Here is a 23,326-nt window from a genome sequence, read left to right on the forward strand (position 1 = left end):
ATTATGTCATGGGATTTATATTCTTTTATGGTCATCAGTTTGGTGTACGTGATGGTCACACATGCAATTTGCTCTTGTAAGAGTGTTGTTTGCTGAGTTTTGTGTTTTAGGTGGAGCATATATGATTCCATGAGATGAGTTCTTCATTGAAGGTTTTATTCCGCGCCACAGGTGATGTTTTGGCTTATGCTTTTTGATGATTGAGCATTGTTCTAGTTTGGATGATAATGTCAGTTGCACATACTTAGACTTTTACTGAGGTTATGAATTCGTGAAGACTAAGATTATTCATCTGCTTTGTTGATAGCTGTGTGTTGGAACCTACTAATTATTTGCTCAATTTGGTTTTGTATGAAGTATTTGAAGGCTCAAGTGATCATATTCATTGTTTAGCTCTTTGGGGTTTCGGAGACAATTTCTTCAAGTGCATATTTATAGGAGTTTTGAGTCAAAAGGAGGTTTGTTGGATAATAACTCAAACAGATAAAATCTAGTCTTAATCCAATACGATGCCTAAAAGCGTCTATAAATATGAGCCATCATTGTAAATGTATCCATGTACCATCATATATCAGATTTTGTCTTCCGTAGTTTTTTCCTTTGTATTGGAGGGGTTTTCCACTTTAAAATCGAGGCTCTCATATCCATTAATTCCAACACGCCACAAGCTGCTGCGACGTACGCAACTCGATCAACTATCTGCGCATGCCGAAAACAAAGGCATGCGAACAGGGAAGGAAAAACAGAAGAGAAGAAGTGACACAGGATTACAATTGATTCGACAACACATCCTCATCCTCACCTCTACAGTCACCTATGGCTTGGTCGCCGCTCGGGACTCCGGCGATCAACGGTGCTCTGCAGGAAAGGAAACACCACTACAGTGAGCTCTCTCTCCCTAACGTTTGCGTTTTGTTGTAATTTATCCCATCTTCAATTGGCATCAGCATATTTGCCCAAATCACGATGTGGTAGTTGAAACGAATCTCAATTCCACTCGTAGCACACCAGAAATGCGCGGCACCAATGAGGAAAAGGAAAAAGAGGGAGATTCTGCTCAAGCTTTTCTTGGGCACCCAAGCTGACTTTAGCATCTCCAGATTGCAGGCTGGACTCCTCACAGGAATGTACTGGAATGGAGAAGGGAGGGGCAGCGTGTGCTTTTCGCTATGTGGAAACTGACGTAATTTTTGATCGAGTCTGTCTCTCCTTAACTTGATCAAGACTACGAACAGGGGAGAACAGGCGAAAGTGGATGTCAAAGTTCAAACATCGCGTGCATGGACTATGACTATTAAACTGGACTAACCTTTCGCATGACTTGAACAAGTAATCTCTCTCTCTCTCTCTCAGTTGTTCTTGATACATCCTTGGAGTGTTGGCTCAGACCTCAGAAACATTCCATTTCATTTCATTCTGCAGATTACTGTTCAATCTCTCCTCAACTTGCTGCGTTATCTTCCTGGGGAGAGATGCCCCTAATGGAGATTCTCCTTTCTGCAGTCCTGAGTGAGCTGACCACTAGATCCATAAATTTCTTCATCAGCAGAAGCTCCAAGCCGTGGGCGCTGGATGTGGAGGATCGCCTCCGCAGGGTCCTGCTCCGGGCACAGGTCATCATCGACGAGGCCATGGGGCGGCACGTCACAAACCAAGCTATGCTCCATCAGCTGGACATGCTGAGAGACGCCATGCACCGAGGCTATTACATGCTGGACACCTTCAGATATCAATCTCTCGACAAGGAGGACGCCAAAGCTCAGGACGTGAGTCACTCTTTGTCTTTGTCCAAAGTAAGTTCTCTGAAAGGTTTATGTTCCTCCAGTAGAAATGCACAGATTTTGGAACAACTGCAAAAGTCGCTTGACGATTTGAGCTCCATGATCCTTGATGTGGGTGAGCTGGTCGTGTTCTTGACGAGCTGCCCTCGCCTATACCGCCAGCCTTACAGCATGCATCTCGTGCTGGGTAACTGCATGTTTGGTCGCCAGATGGAAGCAGAACTTGTCATCAGCTTCCTGTTACACACACGACCTCGTAGTGCTGAAGATCTAGAGGTCCTGCCAATTGTCGGTCCCCGCAGAGTCGGCAAGAGCACACTTGTCGCTCATGTTTGCAAGGATGAAAGAGTACGTGATCATTTTTCAGAAATCATGTTCTTGAACAACCATGATTTGAGAGATGAGAAGTTAGCCACTCTTAGAGAAGGATGTGCGAAGAAATATCAAAATTGCACATTGAACAAAGGTGAGAGAATGCTAGTTGTTGTTGAGGCAGCTGGAGACTTCAATGAAGGTGCGTGGAGGAGGCTGTATTCTGCTTCTAAACGGTGCTTGACAAGTGGTAGTAAAATCATAATCACAAGCCGGTCTGACAAGATCACAAAGCTTGGAACAACACAGGCAGTAACACTGAAATATCTGTCCAATGAAGCATGCTGGTACGTCTTCAAGACGCTTACGTTTGGAAGCACGGATCCGGCGATGCACCCGAGGCTTGCATATTTGGCCATGGAGATAGCCAGGATGCTGAACGGTGTCCCCAATGGCGCAATCAGTACTTCTTATTTGCTGAGGGAAAACTTTGACATCCACTTTTGGTGCAAGCTTCTGGCCTTCTTGAGAGGGTTCACCAAGTGGCATGTCTCCAGATTTGGTGAGCATCCATCTAATCCTCTGAACCAAAATAGACCTGTACATGTTAGGAGAATGGCTACACCTTTTGAAGAAATCGTAATTTATCATCAGTATGAGCGCTCTTCACAAGAGGAGGTTCCCAAGATTAGAATACAAGACGTGATGTATGGAAGCGTTAAACCTCATGGGAAATTCGAGGCCCTAGGATGGAGGTCTCAGATACCGCCCTACTATAGCTATGTGTATACTTGTGAGATCCGGGAGCTAAAATCTACAGCTGCCAAGAGGAAGCGTTCTATGAAAAATGGAGTCACACTCTGTTAATTTCGTCATCATCTGGCTTATATAGGAGGATCTCTGAATATGATTTGATAACGTGTCACAAGTTACTGCATAGTCAAAATGTATGATATGTACTACCACCTGGTCATATGTAAAGTATGTTTATTAACAGAGTAATGCATGATGTTGAGGCATAGATTTTCATTAGATATAATGAATTGCTTTTCTTTGGTTTACTACAGATATCAGCCTCCGGATCTGGCATTCAGAATTGTGTTTTCTTTATGTTTTCAGCTCAACCCTCGAAGTTATTTTGTCAGCTGAGCCTCTTGGTCATGTTTAGGGCCTGTTTGTTTCAGCTAGAGATTCTGAAAAGCAGCTTATAGAAGTTGGATTGTGAAAAGTTGATTTGTAAAAAGCTGAATTATGAAAAGCTTTTAGGTTGTAAATTCTAAAAAACTTTGATGTACAGTTTACTAAAATGAACTTTCACAATCTATCAAAAGCTGAGAAAAATCAGGTTCTCAAATTCCCATAATCCAACCAACAGATTTTAAAAAGCTATAACCAAAAGCTATCTGTTTGTTTCAGCTTCGGATTGTAAAAGCTGAAAGCCACAATCCGAAGCTGAAACAAACAGGGCCTTAGTCACTTGGATATTTGGTTGCCAGATTGAGATGGAGCAAGTTATCAGCTTCATGTTGTAAGGCAAGCAGAGCCTCTTGGGTTAAGCAGATTGGGTGTTCTACCGAATGATTTCATATGTTGTATCTATGTATGCCACACGACCTTGCTATCTTTCAAGCTCATGTACTAGTGCAACAGTTTGATTCAGTATGATGCTTGCTCTGTTTTCATCTGTATACTTGGATGAAAGCATATTTTGTTTTCACGCAAACTTAAAGGTATATACTACGAGGCGTTAAAGTTTTTGATAAAGGAAGCTTTATTGACTCTCAATGTTTCATCAAGATAATACAAACTAAAAGAGGTGAGGCGTCAAAGTTAATGTTACAACTTACAAGGATTGGTTTCCAAGTGTAATATATATTCCAGTATGGTGCAATCTTGTATACAAATAATATTCACCCTGATTCAATATTAGATGAGAATGGTTATGACGGTTGACGGAATCAGACAACCTTCACTCACAAACTGAAGCAACTTAATTGCATTTTGCAGCAGTGTGATCAAGATAGACTGGAGTGTGGATTGTTTGACTGCTGAATTTGAATTGGTCCTTTATTGGTGGGCATCAAATTCAATTTCAACATGTATGAAGACGACCTAGAGAGAAATGTTCAATCTTGTAGTATGGCATGCCGCGCCGATTAATTATTAACCGGGCAGCGCTACCTGGACTCTGATTTTCTAGACGTGTGCTAGAGGGAGTACTTGTGTGAGCTATTTATGCTCGTCTATCTTGTTATATTGAAAAATTACGCAGCAGTTAGAGAATCCTAAAGGGAGGGTTGGAGAAATGCTCTCAAATAATTAAAAACTACGTTTAGAAAATTTGAAAAATAAAAACTGTGTTTAGAGAGATTTTGCTTCCTTCCTTCTACCGTTAGCTTTCTCAGCCAGATTTTTGTAACACACTATGTTTTACAATTTTCTAAAATTCACTAAAAATTTGAAATTTTCAAATTTACAAAAAATCAAATAATATTTCTCTAAATTGGGCTAAGTAACCCAAATTTTCCTCTAATTTTAAATTTTACAGTTTGAAAATGTGCACAAAAGTATCCAAGATGTATTTTGAAATTTTCCAGATTTTATGGAATTCTTGTCTGCAGTTCAAATTTGAATCCCTTTTCTATTCCTAGAAAATTCTCAAATAATTCCTGAACTCTAGAGCCTATTGGTCTGCCATCTCTCTCTCCAAAACTCAGCCCCAAATCGGCTCATCTACAATCCCACTCCATCTCTTCTTCCTTCCATTTCACCTTGGCCAATTCCTACTTCCTCTCTCCTTTCAACCTAGCTAGAGCCCAACTCTCCATCTCCCCGCATCGGTCCGATCGACCCAACCCGTCTAGCATCACATGCGTTGCAACCCACCAAGGCCCATGTCATCACACCACGTCGTGACGACCCATGGCACGTGCAACATGGGGGCGGGGGGGGGGCACAACTGTACACATGTATAAATATCTATCTAGTCGCTCCATTTATATACTTACAAAGGAGCTCACTTTTTCACCATATAACCTAGGGCTATAAATAATTTTAGAAATTATTCCATCATATAAGAAGAATAGTATTGAATTGTTCCATATTTTTGGAATTTTATTTGAGGCCATAACAATTGTTTGGAGGTATAAAAGTAGCCTTTTTTGGAGAATTTTAGTTTAAATTATACACAGGAGTTTTGGGTGAATCCAACTAAAATGGGTTTCACTTGAATTATAGAACACGTACAAAAATTTCTAAGAGTTTCGGAGAAATATAAGACCACTTTTGAGTAAATTCAATTAAAATCGGGTTTTATGTGAAATTAGTGCACAATACTTGTAGTTTTGTGTTACTACGCACAATACTTATAGTTTTGTATTACAAATGACACAGTACTTATAGTTTTGTGCAATTCACTCAATTATTTATAGCTCTAGGTTATATGGTGAAAAAGTGAGTTCCTTTATAAGTATACAAATGGAGCATATAAATGGAGCATTACAAAGTAACTCACTTTTTTACCATATAACTTAGGGCTAAAACTAATTTTAAAAACCTTTCCATCATATAATAAGAATATTAGTGAATTTTACCATATTTTTTGGATTTTATTTGAGGCCCTAACAATTGTCAGGAGTTATAAAGTAACGTTTTTGGAGAATTTTAATTTAAATTATACACAGTCTTTTTGGATGAATCTAATTAAAATGGGTTGTACATGGATTATGGAACACGTACAAAAAGTTTTAGGAATTTTGGAGAAACATAAGACCATTTTATAAGTGAATCTAATTAAAATCAGATTTTGTGTGAAATTAGTGCACAATACTTGTAGTTTTGTGTTACAAATGGTACAATATTTATAGTTTTGTGCAATTCACTCTAAAAAGATTGGGTCCCCTATCTGGTGGTCAACAGTCTATATTTATAGTGCCATTTAGGGTATAAATGTACATGTATACCCTTACAGAGATAGTGGTATAAGCTATTCCCACACCGCAGGGACCTAGGGCCGACCGAATCGCATAGCCTGGGCCTGGGTAGAATACTTTTACCCTGCTCAGAAGATATTATCTACTATGATAAATACAACAGTGCAAGTGGTCCTATGGACGTGGTACTTAGCCGATCATTAATTGCGACGCCGCACTGTCCCGGGTGTCAGAGTGGCCTCCACTTGCATCGGGAGGTCAGGGTGGCCACCACTTATTAACTGCCGGTTACTTCGTGTCAGGCTAATTACCTTTGGTGTTCTCTTTTTGCTCATATTCTCTCCGGATGCCAGCTTCTTCCCCTGTCTCGAGAGACGGTGGCCTAAGGGGTTCATGACCTTCAGAAGCCTTAAGTTCCTACAGTGAGTCCGGAGTCCCAGAGCTCCGAAGAAGCTCTTGACGACATCCCTTTAATATTATCTACGAGCTAGGATATTTTTCCCAACAAATATAATCATGGGATTTAATCCTGGGGATCTGGGCACAACCACACGAGTGACTATTCTGGCTGTGTAACGATAGAAGTACATTTAGACCATCTAAATTCGAATCTTCTTGAACGTGAATTTAAGTACCTGTTTTCAAAAAGTAGTTATGTGCATTCTAGAAAATTGTACTTCTATTATTAAAAAAAAAAGTGAGCAAGAGGATCAAAAGGGACTGCCAGGCGGATGCCACTGGGCCTTCACCTCTCCTGTATTTGCTTTTAGGCCCAATGGCCAACTCCCTTATTTCTTTGCTTGCTGTTCGGCTCCAACTGCTAGCATACACATACATGAGTTGGGCCCCTAGCGTTTGTGGGCCCTACGCGGTCTCCCTGGCAGGGTTGGCCGTTGGGCCATTGGACCTAAAATCAATCAAGGGAGCCCGGCATTATATATATGGGATAATTCTTTGTATGCCATTGTAATTTTACATAATCTTTTATTTGCCATGGTCAGTGACACAGGTGGGTCTCACATATCATTGGCACATCGATGACAAATAAATGATCAACTTTTTTTTTCAGTGACAAATAAGGAATTACCCTATATATATATAGGCGGCCAATGGCATGCATCAATGCATGGTAGTGGAATGGTGTTGGCGTGCAGGTGCATTTTTTAATGCATTCACTTCTTTCAGTGATCATATCTTGCACGGAAGATCTGATCATTAGCACCGTAAATATAGATGGCATAAGTGGTAGACTAAGATCCTATTTGTTTTCTGTTTTTACTTCTGCTTCTACTACTAGCAGAAGTCAGAAGCTAGAATAAACGGGATTCTGGAGAAGTGAGTTTTGAAGAAGTCAGAAGTCTGCTTCTGAGGAAAATAAACTAAAGCTGAGAAACTCGCTGAGATGTGATTTTTTAGAAGCTATATGCTGAAAAGCTAAAAATTTGTTGCAAAAACCAACAGTTTATTTTCAAAAACAACTTTTCAGACAAGCCAAAAATATAACTTTTTAAAAAAACTCAAAAACAGAAACTCAAACAAACAGACCTTAAGTCACTGATTGATAAATGCAGGATAACGGGCAAGGCGCAAGGGCGCCACGCTCGTGACCTGGGTTCGACCCTGGGGCGCGAGCAAGTGACTTTGTCCCGCTTCGAAAAAAATGCTCGAGACCAGCATATGCTTGAATCCTTCTACGGTCTCTATATACATGTACCAGACATGGTCATCTGGACAAATTGCATAATGGGATATAGTCCTGGAACAAACTTTGCTTGTGCTTCTAAGAATGAACGTGTAACACGTTACTAGAGCACAAACGTGACAAATAAATGAGATATTGAGTTGATAACAACTATTCTTTTTTTTCTGCTTTGCATCATAAATTATTTTTTTAGATGAAGGAATAACATTCCGGGTCTCCCATCCTAGAACAACTACAACTGCATCCTTTGCAACAGGGGAACTGAAGAAACTGCCTTTCATCTATTTTTTGAATGTCCTTTCAGTAAGAGGTGTTGGCAAGTCTTGAACATTCATTGGAATATCCAGCTTCAGTTCTTCATGATGATTCATAAAGCAAGCTCTGACTTTCAAGCTTCTTTTTTTATGGAAATCTTTATGATAGCAACCTGAACGATCTGGAAGGAAAAGGAATAATTTTATCTTTAGACAGATTCCTCCATTCTCTCAAACTTGGATGACAGATTTCAGAGAAAAGGCTTACCTGCAACTTCATAGATTTAAGTCACAGCTTCACAGTTCGGTTCACAATTGGCTTATCCAGCTTGTATAGCTTCCCCCTCTCTCGGGCCTGCCTCTCTTGGTTAGCCTGTTCTCTCTTGGTTAGCCTGTTATCACAGCAACTTAACCATATTGAACAACAAAGAGCGGCATCTCAAACCAAGGTTTGTGATTTTAGCCTTGATCCAACCCCAACAAGCCTATGAGGAGGTAAATCAATAGACAGTTTGCCAAATAAATCTCGCCAACTCGCCACGTTGTATATATACACATTAATAGATCCACTCCTCCTTTATGTTTGTACGATGCCAAGCAGATGCATGGTGCAACTGCGAAGGCAGATGTACAGCTTCGGGGTGCTAATGATCGAAATGGTGATTGGTGGGCAAGGGAAGGAGATGGAGGAGATTAAGGGGCTCTTGGACATCGCACGGATGTGTACTGATGGCGATCATAAGAAATACGTATACCAATAATGGAGGAGGTAGTAGACATGCTGAACAAGCTCTGAGAATGTCAAATGAAACACCCTGCCATGTGAATGCACTCCGCTGTTCTAATAATTCAGATTCCGCATTGTGTCCCACTATTACTCTATATATATCAGTTGATGTCGCCGATGCTCACCAAAATGTGCTAACTGTCGCACACTGAGGGAGATTTATGAACCAACATTAATATTTCTCAAGCATAAAAGTTCACAGTCATGTAATTATTAGGCACGATATCGTTGTGCTTAGTTCACCAAACCTATGACGACATATACAGATATTGTTCCATTAATAGACATTGATTATTATAGCAAGGATCAAAGGAAAGGTTGTTGCACCATTTCTAATGTGATATATCATAGTCGCTTTTACAATACAAGTATTCAGCTATCAAGGTGGAACATATAAAGCTGGATTCAGTACCAAATATGGCAAGTTGTTAGTCCACACCATATATGGCAATGTGGCCAGAGAGCCACCTAGTGCAGCACTATCAAATTTGGAACCTGGCAGTCCAATGTAACTGATGCGTATTTTCCTTTTGCCTCCTATTCCCATTACACTTAGCTGGCATCTTCTTCCAAGCTCTGAATTTAATCATCTTACATGTTCCTTGTATGTATCCTATATACTGTGTTGGTTGCTAGCACTTGTTGCGCCGTGCCAAAAGGAAGGCATTATACATGGAATGGTGTTGGCAGGTGCATTTTGGTATGCATTCACTTCTCTGAGTGATCATATCTTGCACGGAAGATATGATCATTAGCACCGTAAATATATCAGGCAGAAGGTGTTGATTCAGAAAAGTGACTGACAAAATGAATGAGAGCAGCGTATGCATAGAATCCATCCGCATGTCCATGTATCAGACACGTTTGGACAAACTGGAGTTAATTGTGGTACATGAACGTATACATCGTTCTGGTTTTGGGGCTCCAGCTCTTTGTAAGAGGCGCTTCATGTCCACATGGAAATAGAACAATGGGATTATAGGATGTCTTTGTCTGGGTTTGTTCCAGCTACTTATATGGCTTTTGGTCAGTAGAATGCACTCCGTTGTTCTAATAATTCAGATTTTGACACTACTAAAAAAAGTAGATCAGTGCCGGTTGAAAAATGACTTTATTGTCAGTTTTTCAACCGGCACTCTTCACTCGACACTTGAAAGTTCTTTTCAGTGCCGGTTCGTACCTCCAACCGGCACTGAAAATATTTCCTGAGCCAAAAAAAAAAATGAGCCCGACTCTTTCGAGCCAGGTCAGCTGCCATCGCCGCCGCCGTGGTGCTCCTCCCGCCGCCACCACCGCAGCATGCACAAATCAACTCATCTCATCATACAAACATGATTGCAGTCTTATTGTCGATGCTTCTTTCATTTGGAGGAGATTAATACGTAATGTATTATACATACTACACCTTCTCCTTAAACAGTTTCTTCAAGCAATGGGGGGAAACAAGCTAGGACACCACATGTGGTTGCTTCTGCAACAGAGAAGCAACTTGCCAGAAGCAAATAATGGCCAAGCTATAGTGAAAAAACTCGAAGAACAGGGCACAACTGCAAACACAAAGCATGCACTTGAATCGCTCGCTACAACTTTAACACAAAGGGCCACGCCTAACTTATCTACAAGTGTGTTTCAAACCAACACTGGGATTACAGACTAACAAACACAATGATGGCATCAAAGATCTTGTGCTAATACCTGTCAATGCATTCCTACAGACAAGCCGAATAGAAAATCCGACCGCTACCCATCCGCCCTGCCTATGCTCTGACTCTGGCCATCTTTTGAACTCTTAAACCATCTTTCTCTCTTCCTCCTATAGAGCCTACTAGCCTATACTTTGTTTGTTGATAGCACTTTGTTGTGTTGAATCGGATAGAGGATATTATGGGTTTGTTTGGCAGAGCTCTCAGGGCAGCTTTCTGGCTGTAATTAGGAAGAGCTCTGTCAAACAACAACTTTTAGCTTCGTGAATAGAATCCGTGGGAGTGATTCTTTAAAATGAATTTGAAATTAGGGAGCTGAAAAAAGCAGCTTCCTCTGATTCATTTTCCGCACATAATCACTTCATTCATATATTTTATTTTAGAGAATCACTTTTAGTTACAGAATCACTTCCTCTAAAGAATTACTCCCCGTAGAGAATTTGAATCAGAGAGAACTCTAACAAACAGACTCTCTCTATATATAAAAGAGGCAAGCGGCATGCATCAAAGCATGGTATATAGTGGAATGGTGTTGGCATGCAGGTGCATTTTGGGTGCATTCACTTCTCTCAGTGCTCATTATCTTGCACGGAAGATTTAATCATTAGCACCGTAAATATGCATGGCATAAGGCGGTAGACTAAGCCAGTGACTAACAAACGCACTTGACCAGATCGCGACGGTCAAGCGCAAGGGCGCCACGCTCGTGACGCGGGTTCATCCCCGGCGTGAGCAAGTGACTTTGTCCCGCTTCGAAAAAAATGCAAGAGACAAGCATATGCTTGAATCCTTCTGGGATCTCTTTATAGATTGTACCAGACATACTCATCTGGACAAATTGCATAACGGGATATGGTCCTGGAACTTTGCTTATGCTCCTCAAAATGAACGTGTAAAACGTTACTAGAGCACAAACGTGACAAATAAATGAGATATTGAGTTGATAATGACTATTCTTATTTATTTATTTATTTTTACTGTGCCTCTCTCAAACTGCACGGTCTTCAGGAGACCAAGGAGTACGGCACAACCTAATATTTATTACAAAGTTGCAAAACAGAGATTAATAGCACAATGCTGGCTAAATAACCAAAACTTTAATTAACAAGCCAAGATTAGTTCGGAAAGACTTAAACATCACCCAGCATGTTATTGGATCTTCAGCCATGCCTGACGAAAAGCGCCATGATAGTGATATCTAAAGTACGACAAGCTACGCGCACCATGCCCCGGTTGTCCTTCTAAAGCAAAGACAAATATCACAACCAATATGTGCCCCTAAACATGACCTGCAGAGCAATAACTTTATTTTTGTCAGAAGCAATCTCACAGCAACTTAACCATATTAAACAACAAAGAGCTAGCGGCAGCTCAAACCAAGATTTGTGATTTTAGCCTTGATCCAACCCCAACAAGCCTATTGGCTATGCACCTATGAGGAGGTAAATTAATAGACACTTTGCCAAATAAACCTCGTCAACTCACCATGTTGTATATATACAAATTAATTTTTTAATAAAGGAAGTTTTTATTAACTCTCATCGTTATATCAAGATGATGTAACCGTACTAGAGTCCACTCCCGACATCTGCATAGCTGAGACACACACAGCCCAAAGCGCTAGAAACAAAAAATACCGGAAACTAAAGTCCAAACGAAGTTTGAAACTGAAACTTAGGAAAATTAAGGTAGTGGGTTTAAAATCTGCAGTCTAAAACCCCATCCATGCCGAGTAAACAATGCCCATACCACCCACTCCAGACGCATACATGCCACTGTAGCCATCTCTTGAGCTTCCGACTGTTGGAGCGCAAAAGTATGGAGCCAACACATACATGTATATATAACCCGCATAGTAGTAAAATGTTTCTTGTTGTCAAAAATAAATTTATTTCTGTATAGCTATAATGACCAACATAAGACCATTCCTGCAAATAATATATAGCTTTTAGTTTTTTATTCAAACCACATAGCCAGTTTCCCATCATGTAAGTTATGCTACAGGGTGGGTAAATATTTGAAGCCACCTAGATGATAAACTATACGAAACATGCAAAAAAGCAAGTAGATACATGGTGCTAGAGATGTGGGCTGGCATGGATGCAACTGCGAAGGCAGACGTACAACTTCGGGGTGCTAATGTTCGAGATGGTGACTAGTGGACAAGGGAAGGAGATGGAGGAGATTAAGGGGCTCTTGACATTACACGAAGGTGTACTTAGGGCAGTCATAAGAACTATGTATATCAATGATGGAGGAAGTAGAAGGTATGGTGAACAAGCTCTGAGGATGTCAAATGAAACACCTGCCATGTGAATGCACTCCGATGTTCTAATAATTCAGATTCTGAATTGTGTCCCACCTTTACTCTATATCAGTTGATGGTGCCGATGCTCACCAAAATGTGCAAACTGTCACACACTTAGAGAGATTGATGAACCAACATTAATATTTCTCAAGCATAAAAGTTCACAGTCATGTAATTATTAGGCATGTTATCGTTGTGCTTAGTTCACCAAACCTATGACGACATATACACATATTGTTCCATTAATAGACATTGATTATTATAGCGAGGATCGATCAAACGAAAAAGTTATTTCACCATTTCTAATATGATATAAAAGTATTCATCTATCAAGGCAGAAAATATATGGCTGGATTTACTACCAAACATGGCAAGTTGTTTGCCTCATTGTTAGTACACACCATATATGACAATGTGGCCAGAGGGCCACCTAGTGCAGCACTATCTATTTTAGAACCTGGTACTCCAATGTAACTGATGCGTATTTTCCTTTTGCCTCCTATTCCCATTACACTTTAGCTGGCATCTTCTTCCGATCTGTGAATTTAATCATATCTTATATACTGTGTTGGTTGCTAGTAATATGAACAAGGGTTCCCGATCTTCCGAAAGGTTCTGTTAACTCTCGATTTGGTGGAAACGAGACACAAATCGATCCGGCTTCCGAACAACACGATCCGAAACCCCGCAATCGCAGCACCACGTCTCCTCTGGTTATCAACCGGCGTTGCACGGTTGACCTCGCCAAGAAGGCTAAGATCCTTGCCTGCGAATCGAAGAACACAAGCAAGAACAAGGAAGAATGCAACCAAATTGCAGATGAATGATTAATCTCACGAGTTGGGGTCTCACAAACCGACGAAACGGCGAAACTGTTCTTGACAGAATAATCTAAGCAAAATTCGCCCTAACGAGAGCGGCGGCGGCTGATAATAAGGGTCTAGGGTCGTCACACCCCCTGGTCACGCCCCTCTAATGGGCTCAACAACGATACACGGCCCAACGGATAAAAAACGGTGACGCAGCACCGGGACAGATTCTGGACGCTGACTTGTTTCGACGTTTCCTGTTGACTCAGAAGGAATTTGGACCTCAAACCAATGTCATTGGTTTCCTTATGAAATTATCTTTCCAATCATATGTGAATCGTCGAAAACGGAGTCCGGATGCGTCCTGGGCGTCCGTTTTATTGCTTGCTGGTCCTGGAGGTCGAGGCTGATTCGGACTCGAGTTGGACTGGACCTCCTGCTGTTGTTGGACGTCCTAGCTGCTCCTCCACGTCTTCAAACCTTCCTCTATGTGTCTCCTTGTCCTCTCCATGATTCTTAAACAACACATAATCATTAGGTAGTAATCTATTGTCAAAATTATATAAAGAGTTGTTTAGGAACGAGCTCACCTCTAAATTTAATTGTCGTGCGCGAGCTCTTGTGATTGGACCTTAAAAGTTCAATGGAGGATCATTATATGTATCCGAGGGAGTGATGTCCTCATCAGCTAGCATTTTGTTGCGCCGTACCAAAAGGAAGACATTATATAGGAGGGCAGTGGCATGGTAGTGGAATGGTGTTGGTAGGTGCATTTTTGGTCACCATCAATTAGGCATGAAAATGTACATGTGGCAGAAGGTTGTTGATCCTGAAAGTGAGTGACTGACGTACCACGCATGCTGATGTTATTTGTCAAACCGGACTTGCGATATGTGAACACATTGTTCAACCTCGAGCTATTGTAGCATGAGAGGATCACTTTCCACTTACAAATATCATTATGGGATTTAGTCCTGCAGTTTTCGCACTTGTTCCTAAAACTCAACACGTGTAACGTAACCAGTGCATCAACGTGAAAAATGAAAACAGACATTGAGATAGTCAAGTTCTGTCTTTTGTCCTCCGAAAAAAAGTTCTATCTTTTCTGTGTTTTGTCACCACAATCTTTGTTAAAGAGAGGGAGGAGGAATTCAGGGGATCAGGGCATAACCACACAAGTGACTATTGTGGCTATGTAAAGATAGAAGTATACCTAGATCATCTAAGATCGAATCCTCTTGACCGTAAATTTGAGTACCTATTTTTAAAAAGTAGTTATGTGTATTCTAGACATCTAGTTGATGCAGACGCTGAAAATTATACTTTTATTAAAAAAAAGTGAGCAAGAGTGTCAAGAGGGACTGCTGGACTCGAACAGAGGATGATACTAGATCTTCACCTCTCTTGTATTTGCTTTTAGGCCCAATGTCCAATTCCCTTATTCCTTTGCTTGCTGTTCTGCTCCAACTGCTAGCATACACATACATGGGTTGGGGGCCCTAGTGTTTGTGGGCCCCACACGCTCTCCTTGGCAGATTTGGCCATTGGGCCAATGAGCCTAAAATCAATCAAGGGAGCCGGTCATTGGGCCTAAAATCAATCTAGGTCCAGGGTCGGCTCTGCTAGGGACTCGCTGAGACTGATGTGTATTTTCCTTCTGCCTCCTACTCCCATCACACCCTGACTGGCATCTTCTTTCGAGCTCTTCAACCATCTTCCTCTCTTCCTCCTATGGAGCCTACTAGCCTATACTTTGTTTGTTGATAGCACTTTGTTGTGTTGCACCGGATGGAGGACATTATATATATAGGAGGCCAGTGGCATGCATCAAAGCATGGTACGTATATAGTGGAATGGCGTTGGCATGCAGGTGCATTTTGGAATGCATTCACTTCTCTCAGTGCTCATTATCTTGCACGGAAGATTTAATCATTAGCACCGTAAATATGCATGGCATAAGGCGGTAGACTAAGCCAGTGACTGACAAGTGCACTTGACCAGATCGCAACGGTCAAGGCGCAAGGGCGCCACGCTCGTGACCCGGGTTCATCCCCGGCGTGAGCAAGTGACTTTGTCCCGCTTTGAAAAAAATGCACGAGACAAGCATATGCTTTGAATCCTTCTGGGGTCTCTTTATAGATTGTACCAGACATGCATACTCATCTGGACAAATTGCATAACGGGATATGGTCCTGGGACTTTGCTTGTACTCCGCAAAATGAACGTGTAACACGTTACTAGAGCATAGACGTGACAAATGAATGAGATATTGAGTTGATAACGACTATTTTTATTTATTTTTTATTTTTTACTATGCCTCCTTCAAACTGCAAGACCTTCATGAGACCAAAGGATGCGGGACGGGAGCCTCGAGCCCCCGCCGGCTTACCAACGTGCTCCGTGCACGTCCGCTACTATTCTTATTTTTCTGCTTTGCATCATAAATTAGCTTTTTAGATGAAGGAATAACATCCCGGGCCTCTTCACCACCAGATGTGCACAACCTAATATTTATTACAAAGTTGCAAAACAGAGATTAATAGCACAAGGTTGGCTAAAGAACCAAAACTTTAATTAACAAGCCAAGATTAGTTAGGAAAGACTTAAACATCACCCAACATGTTATTGGATCTTCAGCCATGCCTGACGAAAAGCGCACCATGCCCCGGTTGTCCTTCTGAAGCAAAGACAAATATCACAATTAACAAATGTGTGCCCCTAAACATGACCTACATATGAGCAATAACTTTATTTTTGTCAGAAGCAATATCACAGCAACTTAACCATATTACAACAAAGAGCTAGCGGCAGCTCAAACCAAGATTTGTGATTTTAGCCTTGATCCAACCCCAACAAGCCTATTGGCTATGCACCTATGAGGAGGTAAATCAATAGACAGTTTGCCAAATATATCTCGTCAACTCACCACGTTGTATATATACAAATTATTTTTTTGATAAAAGAAAACTTTTATTAACTCTCATCATTATATAAGATGATGTAACCGCACTAGAGTCCACTCCCGGCGTCTGTGTAACTGAGACACACATAGCCCAAAGCGCTAGAAACAAAAAAGACCGGAAACTAAAGTCCAAACAAAGTTTGAAACTGAAACTTAGGAAAATTAAGGTGGTGGGTTTAAAATCTGCAGTCCAAAACCCCATCCATGCCGAGTAAACAATGCCCGTACCACCCACTCCAGACGCATACATGCCGCTGTAGCCATCTATCGAGCTTCCAACTGTTCGAGCGTAGGCCAAGTATAGAGCCAATGCGTACATGTATATATAACCCGCATAGTAGTAAAATGTTTCTTGTTGTCAAAAATAATTTTATTTCTGTATAGCCATAGCAACCAACATAGGGCCGCTGTTGCAAATAATATATAAGCTTTCAGTTTTTTATTCAGACCATATAGCCAGTTTCCCAGTATGTAAGTTACGCTACAGAGTGAGTAAATGTTTAAAGTCACTTGGATGATAAACCATGCGAAACATGCAAAAAAACAAGCAGATACATGGTGCTAGAGATATGGGCCGGCATGGATGCAACTGCGAAGGCAGACGTACAACTTCGGGGTGCTAATGTTCGAGATGCTGACTAGTGGACAAGGGAAGGAGATGGAGGAGATTAAGGGGCTCTTGGACATTGCACGAAGGTGTACTTAGGGCAGTCATAAGAACTATGTATACCAATGATGGAGGAACTAGAAGGCATGGTGAACAAGCTCTGAGGATGTCAAATGAAACACCCTGCCATGTGAATGCACTCCGATGTTCTAATAATTCAGATTCTGAATTGTGTCCCACCTTTACTCTATATCAGTTGATGGTGCCGATGCTCACCAAAATGTGCAAACTGTCACACACCGAGAGAGATTGATGAACCAACATTAATATTTCTCAAGCATAAAAGTTCACAGTCATGTAATTATTAGGCATGTTATCATTGTGCTTAGTTCACCAAACCTATGGCGACATATACACATATTGTTTCATTAATAGACATTGATTATTATAGCGAGGATCGATCGAACAAAAAAGTTATTTCGTCATTTCTAATGTGATATAAAAGTATTCATCTATCAAGGCAGAACATATATGGCTGGATTCACTACCAAACGTGGCAAGTTGTTTGCCTCATTGTTAGTCCACACCATATATGACAATGTGGCCAGAGGGCCACCTAGTGCAGCACTATCCATTTTAGAACCAGGTACTCCAATGTAATTGATGCGTATTTTTCTTTTGCCTCCTATTCCCATTACACTTTAGCTGTCATCTTCTTCCGAGCTGTGAATTTAATCATATCTTATATACTTTATTGGTTGCTAGCATTTTGTTGCGCCGTACCAAAACGAAGACATTATATAGGAGGGCAGTGGCATGGTAGTGGAATGGTGTTGGTAGGTGCATTTTTGGTAGCATTCACTTCTCTGAATGATCATATCCTGCACAGAAGATTTGATCATTAGCACCGTAAATATATCAGGCAGAAGGTGGTTGATTCACAAAAGTGAGTGACTGACGAAGTGAATGAGACCAGCGTATGCATAGAATCCATCCGCATGTCCATGTATCAGACACTTTTGGACAAACTGGAGTTAATTGTGGTACATGAACGTATACATTATTCTGGGTTTTGGGCCACATGGAAATAGAGCAATGGGATTAGAAGTGCCTATACGGCTTTTGGTCACTAGAATTACAAGCCTGAACAAAGACCCAAAAATTGATAAATTTTGCACTACCGGTCACAAGCTTCCCGTAGGGTTCTTCCAGAAACTGAACATGCGGCGCAACTCTGGAAACACAAAGAGGCACTGAGTTAATTAGCGATGTCCTATCGTTTTTACTTTTTTAATCACAACAATTTATGTTAAAGAAACATCAGAAATCCTATATTCTCCTTCAATATATAGCAAGCAACACAAGTTTAGGTTTATGGCATTTTGATTGATAACAACTAAACGGTGCACACAAATATGCTACTTTTACGGTTGTTGCCAACAATATGGTCAGACCACAACAGCAACGTACTTCCCAACTATTCTAGCCAAGTTGGCTTGCTAGCATTATAAAGGAGAGAAATATTATGGTACACCCAAAAGAATATGGGTCGTCTATTATTTTCGATCCATTGTTCAGATTAGTTAGCACATAATTGTACTACCATCACTAGATCAGTAAGTACACCACCACCAGCACCACTAGTGGCAATTTTGAAAGAAAAAACGCATGGCGGAGTAGTGAAGTTAAAAATCCTATATGAAATTGTAACATTTTAAATTTCAAAAATCAGAATTTCATACTGCCCAAGTTTCAAATTACAATTTCAAATCTCACATTTGAATCAACCCTACCTAAAATATATGTTTCTAGCAAGGTAGGGTGCATCAGCATCCACAACGTACAACGGTATAAGGAAGCATAAACTCCCCCTGGTCCAAAAGAAAAGGTTGTATATCAAATATGCACCTACCAAATCTCCATCGTTACTAGCTAGCATTGACACAATGAAATCTTTTCCACTGGCAGACCAGGACTAGCAAAGCCAACGTCTATTGAGGAGGAAAAAGAGATGGAATGACTAGAGAAAATAGACAGATCTCTCTCTCTCTCTCTCAACTGGAGATGGGAAGCTACTGATGTGTTACAAGGGAATAGGAGGCAAAAGGGAAGAGAATATCAGCAGCACAAAAAACAAAGGTCTATTAAGCTTTATGCTTGGCTGCACTTCGAAGCTCGGACATCCTCTGCAATCTTCTCGACTAGTATAACACTCTCTTTTTTTTACCGCGCTTCTCCACGGCGCGGTCTTCGTTGGAGACCTGAGCAATGCGGGACGGAGGCTCAAACCCCCGTCGGCTCGGCTCCATCCGGAAATGTTGCTACCGAGCTCCATGCTCGTCAACACTAAGTATAACACTCTACTCTAGGTTTCCCCAGCATAGTCATTTTCATGTTTTTCATTGTGTTTGTTATGTACTTCTCTCACCTTATGAGCGCACAGAGCTCTTGTCTCAGTCAATTGAGTGCATCTTCCATATGTATAGTGCTCAAGTTTAAAGGTTCTCGTTGCTATAATTCTACAGCTCATCAAATGTGGATTTCGTGCGCATTGTGTCACCTTTGATGCATGTGTCCCATTTTTTTACAGTACATCACTATAAAAAAAACTATTTTTCAAGATACTTAGGGTAATTTTCTATAAACGGTTTATTTGAAAAATCGTTTGAACAATTGGCGAGGGTCTCCTGCGGTTACAGACCGTCTGTGAAAATATATTATCATAGGCGGTTCATATAAGGAACTGCCTGTAAAAATGGTCATTTTCACAGGCGATACCTTATGTGAACCGCCTCTGGAAATGACTATTCATTAAAAAATTCATAACTTTTGTATATGAAGTTGGATGAGGAAAAATCTATATAAAAATTGTAGCTCTCGATGAGATCTACAACTTTGTTGTTGAACGTTTTTTTATTTAAAGTCATTTAGATATCCAAATAAGCGTTTGAAGTTTCAAATAATTATTTGTGCATCTAAATGATTTCAAATGAAAAACTTTTCAACTACAAAGTTGTAGATCTCGTCGAGGGCTATAATTTTCATATAAACTTTATCCTAATCCGACTTCATATAAAAAAATTATGAATTTTTAAACAAAAATTGTCATCCATTTCCACCGACGGTCCGTTTAAAGAACCGCCTGTGAAAATGGGTGACAGTTTATCTTCAAAAATTTATAATTTTTTTATACGAAATCGGATGAGGATAAAATTTATATGAAAATTGTAGCCCTCGATGAGATATACAACTTTGTAGTTGAAAAGTTTTTTATTTGAAGTCATTTAGATACCCAAATAATCATTTAAAGTTTCGGATTGCATGTATCAAAAGAACTACATATGCCCATATGTTCAGTAGTCGTTCTCTGGTGTGATGGTGGGGAGGGTTCGCGCGACCCGATAGGTTTCGAGTTCGAGTGTCAAAAACCGTGTAGCGTGCGTATTTCGCGTGAAAAAACGCGTGACTTGTGACATCGCGACCGCGTGGGGTTCCTGGTCGGTAAAAAAAAATTGCTTTTTTTGGTTCAAAAAATATCGATTGAGGGACCGATTATCGCAGGCGGTCCGCTTAAGGAACCGACTGTAGAAACCTATTTTCACAGGTGGTTCCTTAAGTGAACCGCCTGTGGTAATAGATTTCCACAGTGGTCACTTTTGCGCCTGTGAAAATTATTTATTTCTACAGGCCTTCGATCGCAGACGGGTGTACTAAACGCCTGTAAAAATAAGTTATCACCTGTCTCTAAAAATAATTTTTGTAGTAGTGCATTATAATTGACACATACTAAATTTACATTATTATTGGCACTTACATGCCCCTTGCAATATTTGATTCCGTGGCACACCCAATGCTGGCAAACCAGAGTTGTATGAGAAAATTTTGCCGATGTTGTCTGATGGAAATACGAGGCAAAAAGGACAAATCTATCAGCAAATCAGAAGTTGTTTGACCAATAAACCTCTGTTTGGATGCCCTTCCAAGCTCGGGCATAACATTCTCAGCATTCTCGGGCTCTCGGCTCGAACTGAATATTCTGTTGAGGTGCCTGTTGGTCCACGGCGCCGCGATCGACTGAAATCGAAAGATTTGACAGACCTGATTTTTCAGGTGTTTTGGCTGCACCAGAGAAGAGAAAATTAACAATTAATGACACTTACTGGGTTCCCGTCTATATAAGGTACTATTGGATATCCCGAACGTTGCAGCGGGAATCTTAGGCATTTCTTATGTGATGAATCGCTATTGAATGGTAATTGAGAGATGAAGAATAGTGGAGCAAGTTGCTTAAGGGGTGCTGTGGGGTTAACGTCACAACTATATGAGATATTTAGACAACGTGCCGCGACATCGTTATTATGATTATAGTATTCCAGCTACCATCTCACATGTGAAAGGGTAAAAAGACTAAAATATCCTCGTATGCATAGTATTGTAATATAATATTTTAAGAGCAGACTGTTAATTTACCCTGCTATTCTCTTTATAAAAGAGCCTCACAGGGGCCTTTATAAAAGAGCCCCACAGGGGCAAGCAAGGGGACCCTAGATTTTTGTCCATTACACAGACTACGTTTCTTTCTCTCTCTCCTATTTTGGCTCACAGTTCATCCCTAAGCTTGAGCCTTCTCGCTGGAAGAGGCGCTTGCCGTATGCTATTCGGGGCGCGTTTTCGTTTCCCAAGAGATGGCACCGTCCGTGGGGACGGACAAAGAGCTTTGTTGGAAGGAGAGAGAGAAAGAGAAACGGCACCGAGCACCGCGAGCAAGACGCCGGCGTGCAAGCTGTCTCCGGCTCCGACGTGTCATCGCCACACGAGCAGGCGCAGCTTGAGGCATGCACAGCGACCACGACCTCGCACAGCGGCATACCGCCAGCCATACGAGCGAGCTGTGGCCTAAACTGTGTGCGTACAAATGTGCCAACTCATACATGGCTACACCTGCAAGCACGAGCCGAAGCATGCCCTTGCACACTATCTGGAAGGAGCACGAGGGCCCCTCAAGCCCCTCCGGTTCGGCACCAGATACGCATCCGAGCATGTTTCAATTCCTTGTTGGGTTGGAAACTCGAGTGGCCTTTCATTTATCCAGTACGCATGGTCGCCTGGATTGCGTCCCTAGATGCAGGCTAAGCCACCCTGCCTGTCGTACGGCATGGTTCAAATAGCAATAATAGTTCTTTCGTCACACACGCATGGCTATAGTGCACCTTGCAAACCGACCATGTCGACGTAGTTACTCGCATCAGCGTGATGGGTCATGCATGTGCTAGAAAAAAAAGGATATATAGCAAAAAAAAGAGAGCACCCTCATTTAAGTAATATGGACGTAGTTACTCCGCATACAGAAGTGCCGCAGAAGGCTAGGTTAGTCAAAAGCTATGGGGCCCACCAGACACAAGCACTATTCACAGTAGGGCATGGCGCCTCAACACTTGACTAGAGTCCTCCAACGTTCAGACTGTATCACTAGTGTGCTTATTCACTCCACGTATGAAGTAATGACATATTTATTTACTTGTCGTGCACAAACACGAGTTTCTATAGTCTGTGGTCTATGTCAGAAAGCACATGTAAGATGACATGGATAGCCTGTAGCCTTCACGTGGTTAGAGGATAGCTCTTGATTTTTGTGGTGCCCGCGTGCACTTGTCCCTAGCTAGCTTATCTTGTTGTCAGAGGCAGGGCACATTAAATTATGGTAGCACAACGTGCCCGTGCCCCACTTGCTCAAAGATATTCTCATGCGCACATGGCACGGAGACCACCACGTATGTCGTACACACTTCTCATTTGGGCTGACCATGCATGCAGCACACAGAGTTCTTCCGTGGCTCGAGACCATGTGTGTGGTACCACAAGACACGGAGCACCCAACAACTTCATCACCTCTGTGATGGCACTCCAGCAGCTACCACGTGCTCGGGTGCCCCCTCAACCGGAGGCCCCCTTCAACTATCTCACTAGGCCGTCCCTTTGGACCGTCCGGCACACCGCCGCATCGGCCCTCCAGACCCTCCAGCGTACCACCGCACTGGCCTCCGGACCCTAAGTGCACTGCCGTGACAGCACTCCCGCTCACTGCATGCTCGGGTGCCCTCACGACCGAAGACCCCATCCGGCTATGCGCGCTCAGGCCACCCACCGGCTCGTCTTCATGCCAAAGTTC

General features: G+C 41.6%; 1 protein-coding gene across 1 annotated transcript; it reads left to right on the forward strand.

Annotated features, from left to right (window-relative positions):
• The first annotated feature begins 1,088 nt into the window (after nucleotides 1-1,088).
• Nucleotides 1,089-3,157, forward strand: LOC133887548 (putative disease resistance RPP13-like protein 1). The gene is made up of 2 exons (XM_062327534.1): nucleotides 1,089-1,329; nucleotides 1,423-3,157. The coding sequence occupies exon 2, from the start codon at nucleotides 1,473-1,475 to the stop codon at nucleotides 2,958-2,960; it is 1,488 nt and encodes a 495-aa protein (XP_062183518.1). The 5' UTR covers nucleotides 1,089-1,329; nucleotides 1,423-1,472; the 3' UTR covers nucleotides 2,961-3,157.
• The last annotated feature ends 20,169 nt before the right edge of the window (nucleotides 3,158-23,326 follow it).

The sequence above is a fragment of the Phragmites australis genome, chromosome 12, assembly GCF_958298935.1.
Source record: "Phragmites australis chromosome 12, lpPhrAust1.1, whole genome shotgun sequence".
NCBI classification, from domain to species: Eukaryota; Viridiplantae; Streptophyta; class Magnoliopsida; order Poales; family Poaceae; genus Phragmites; species Phragmites australis.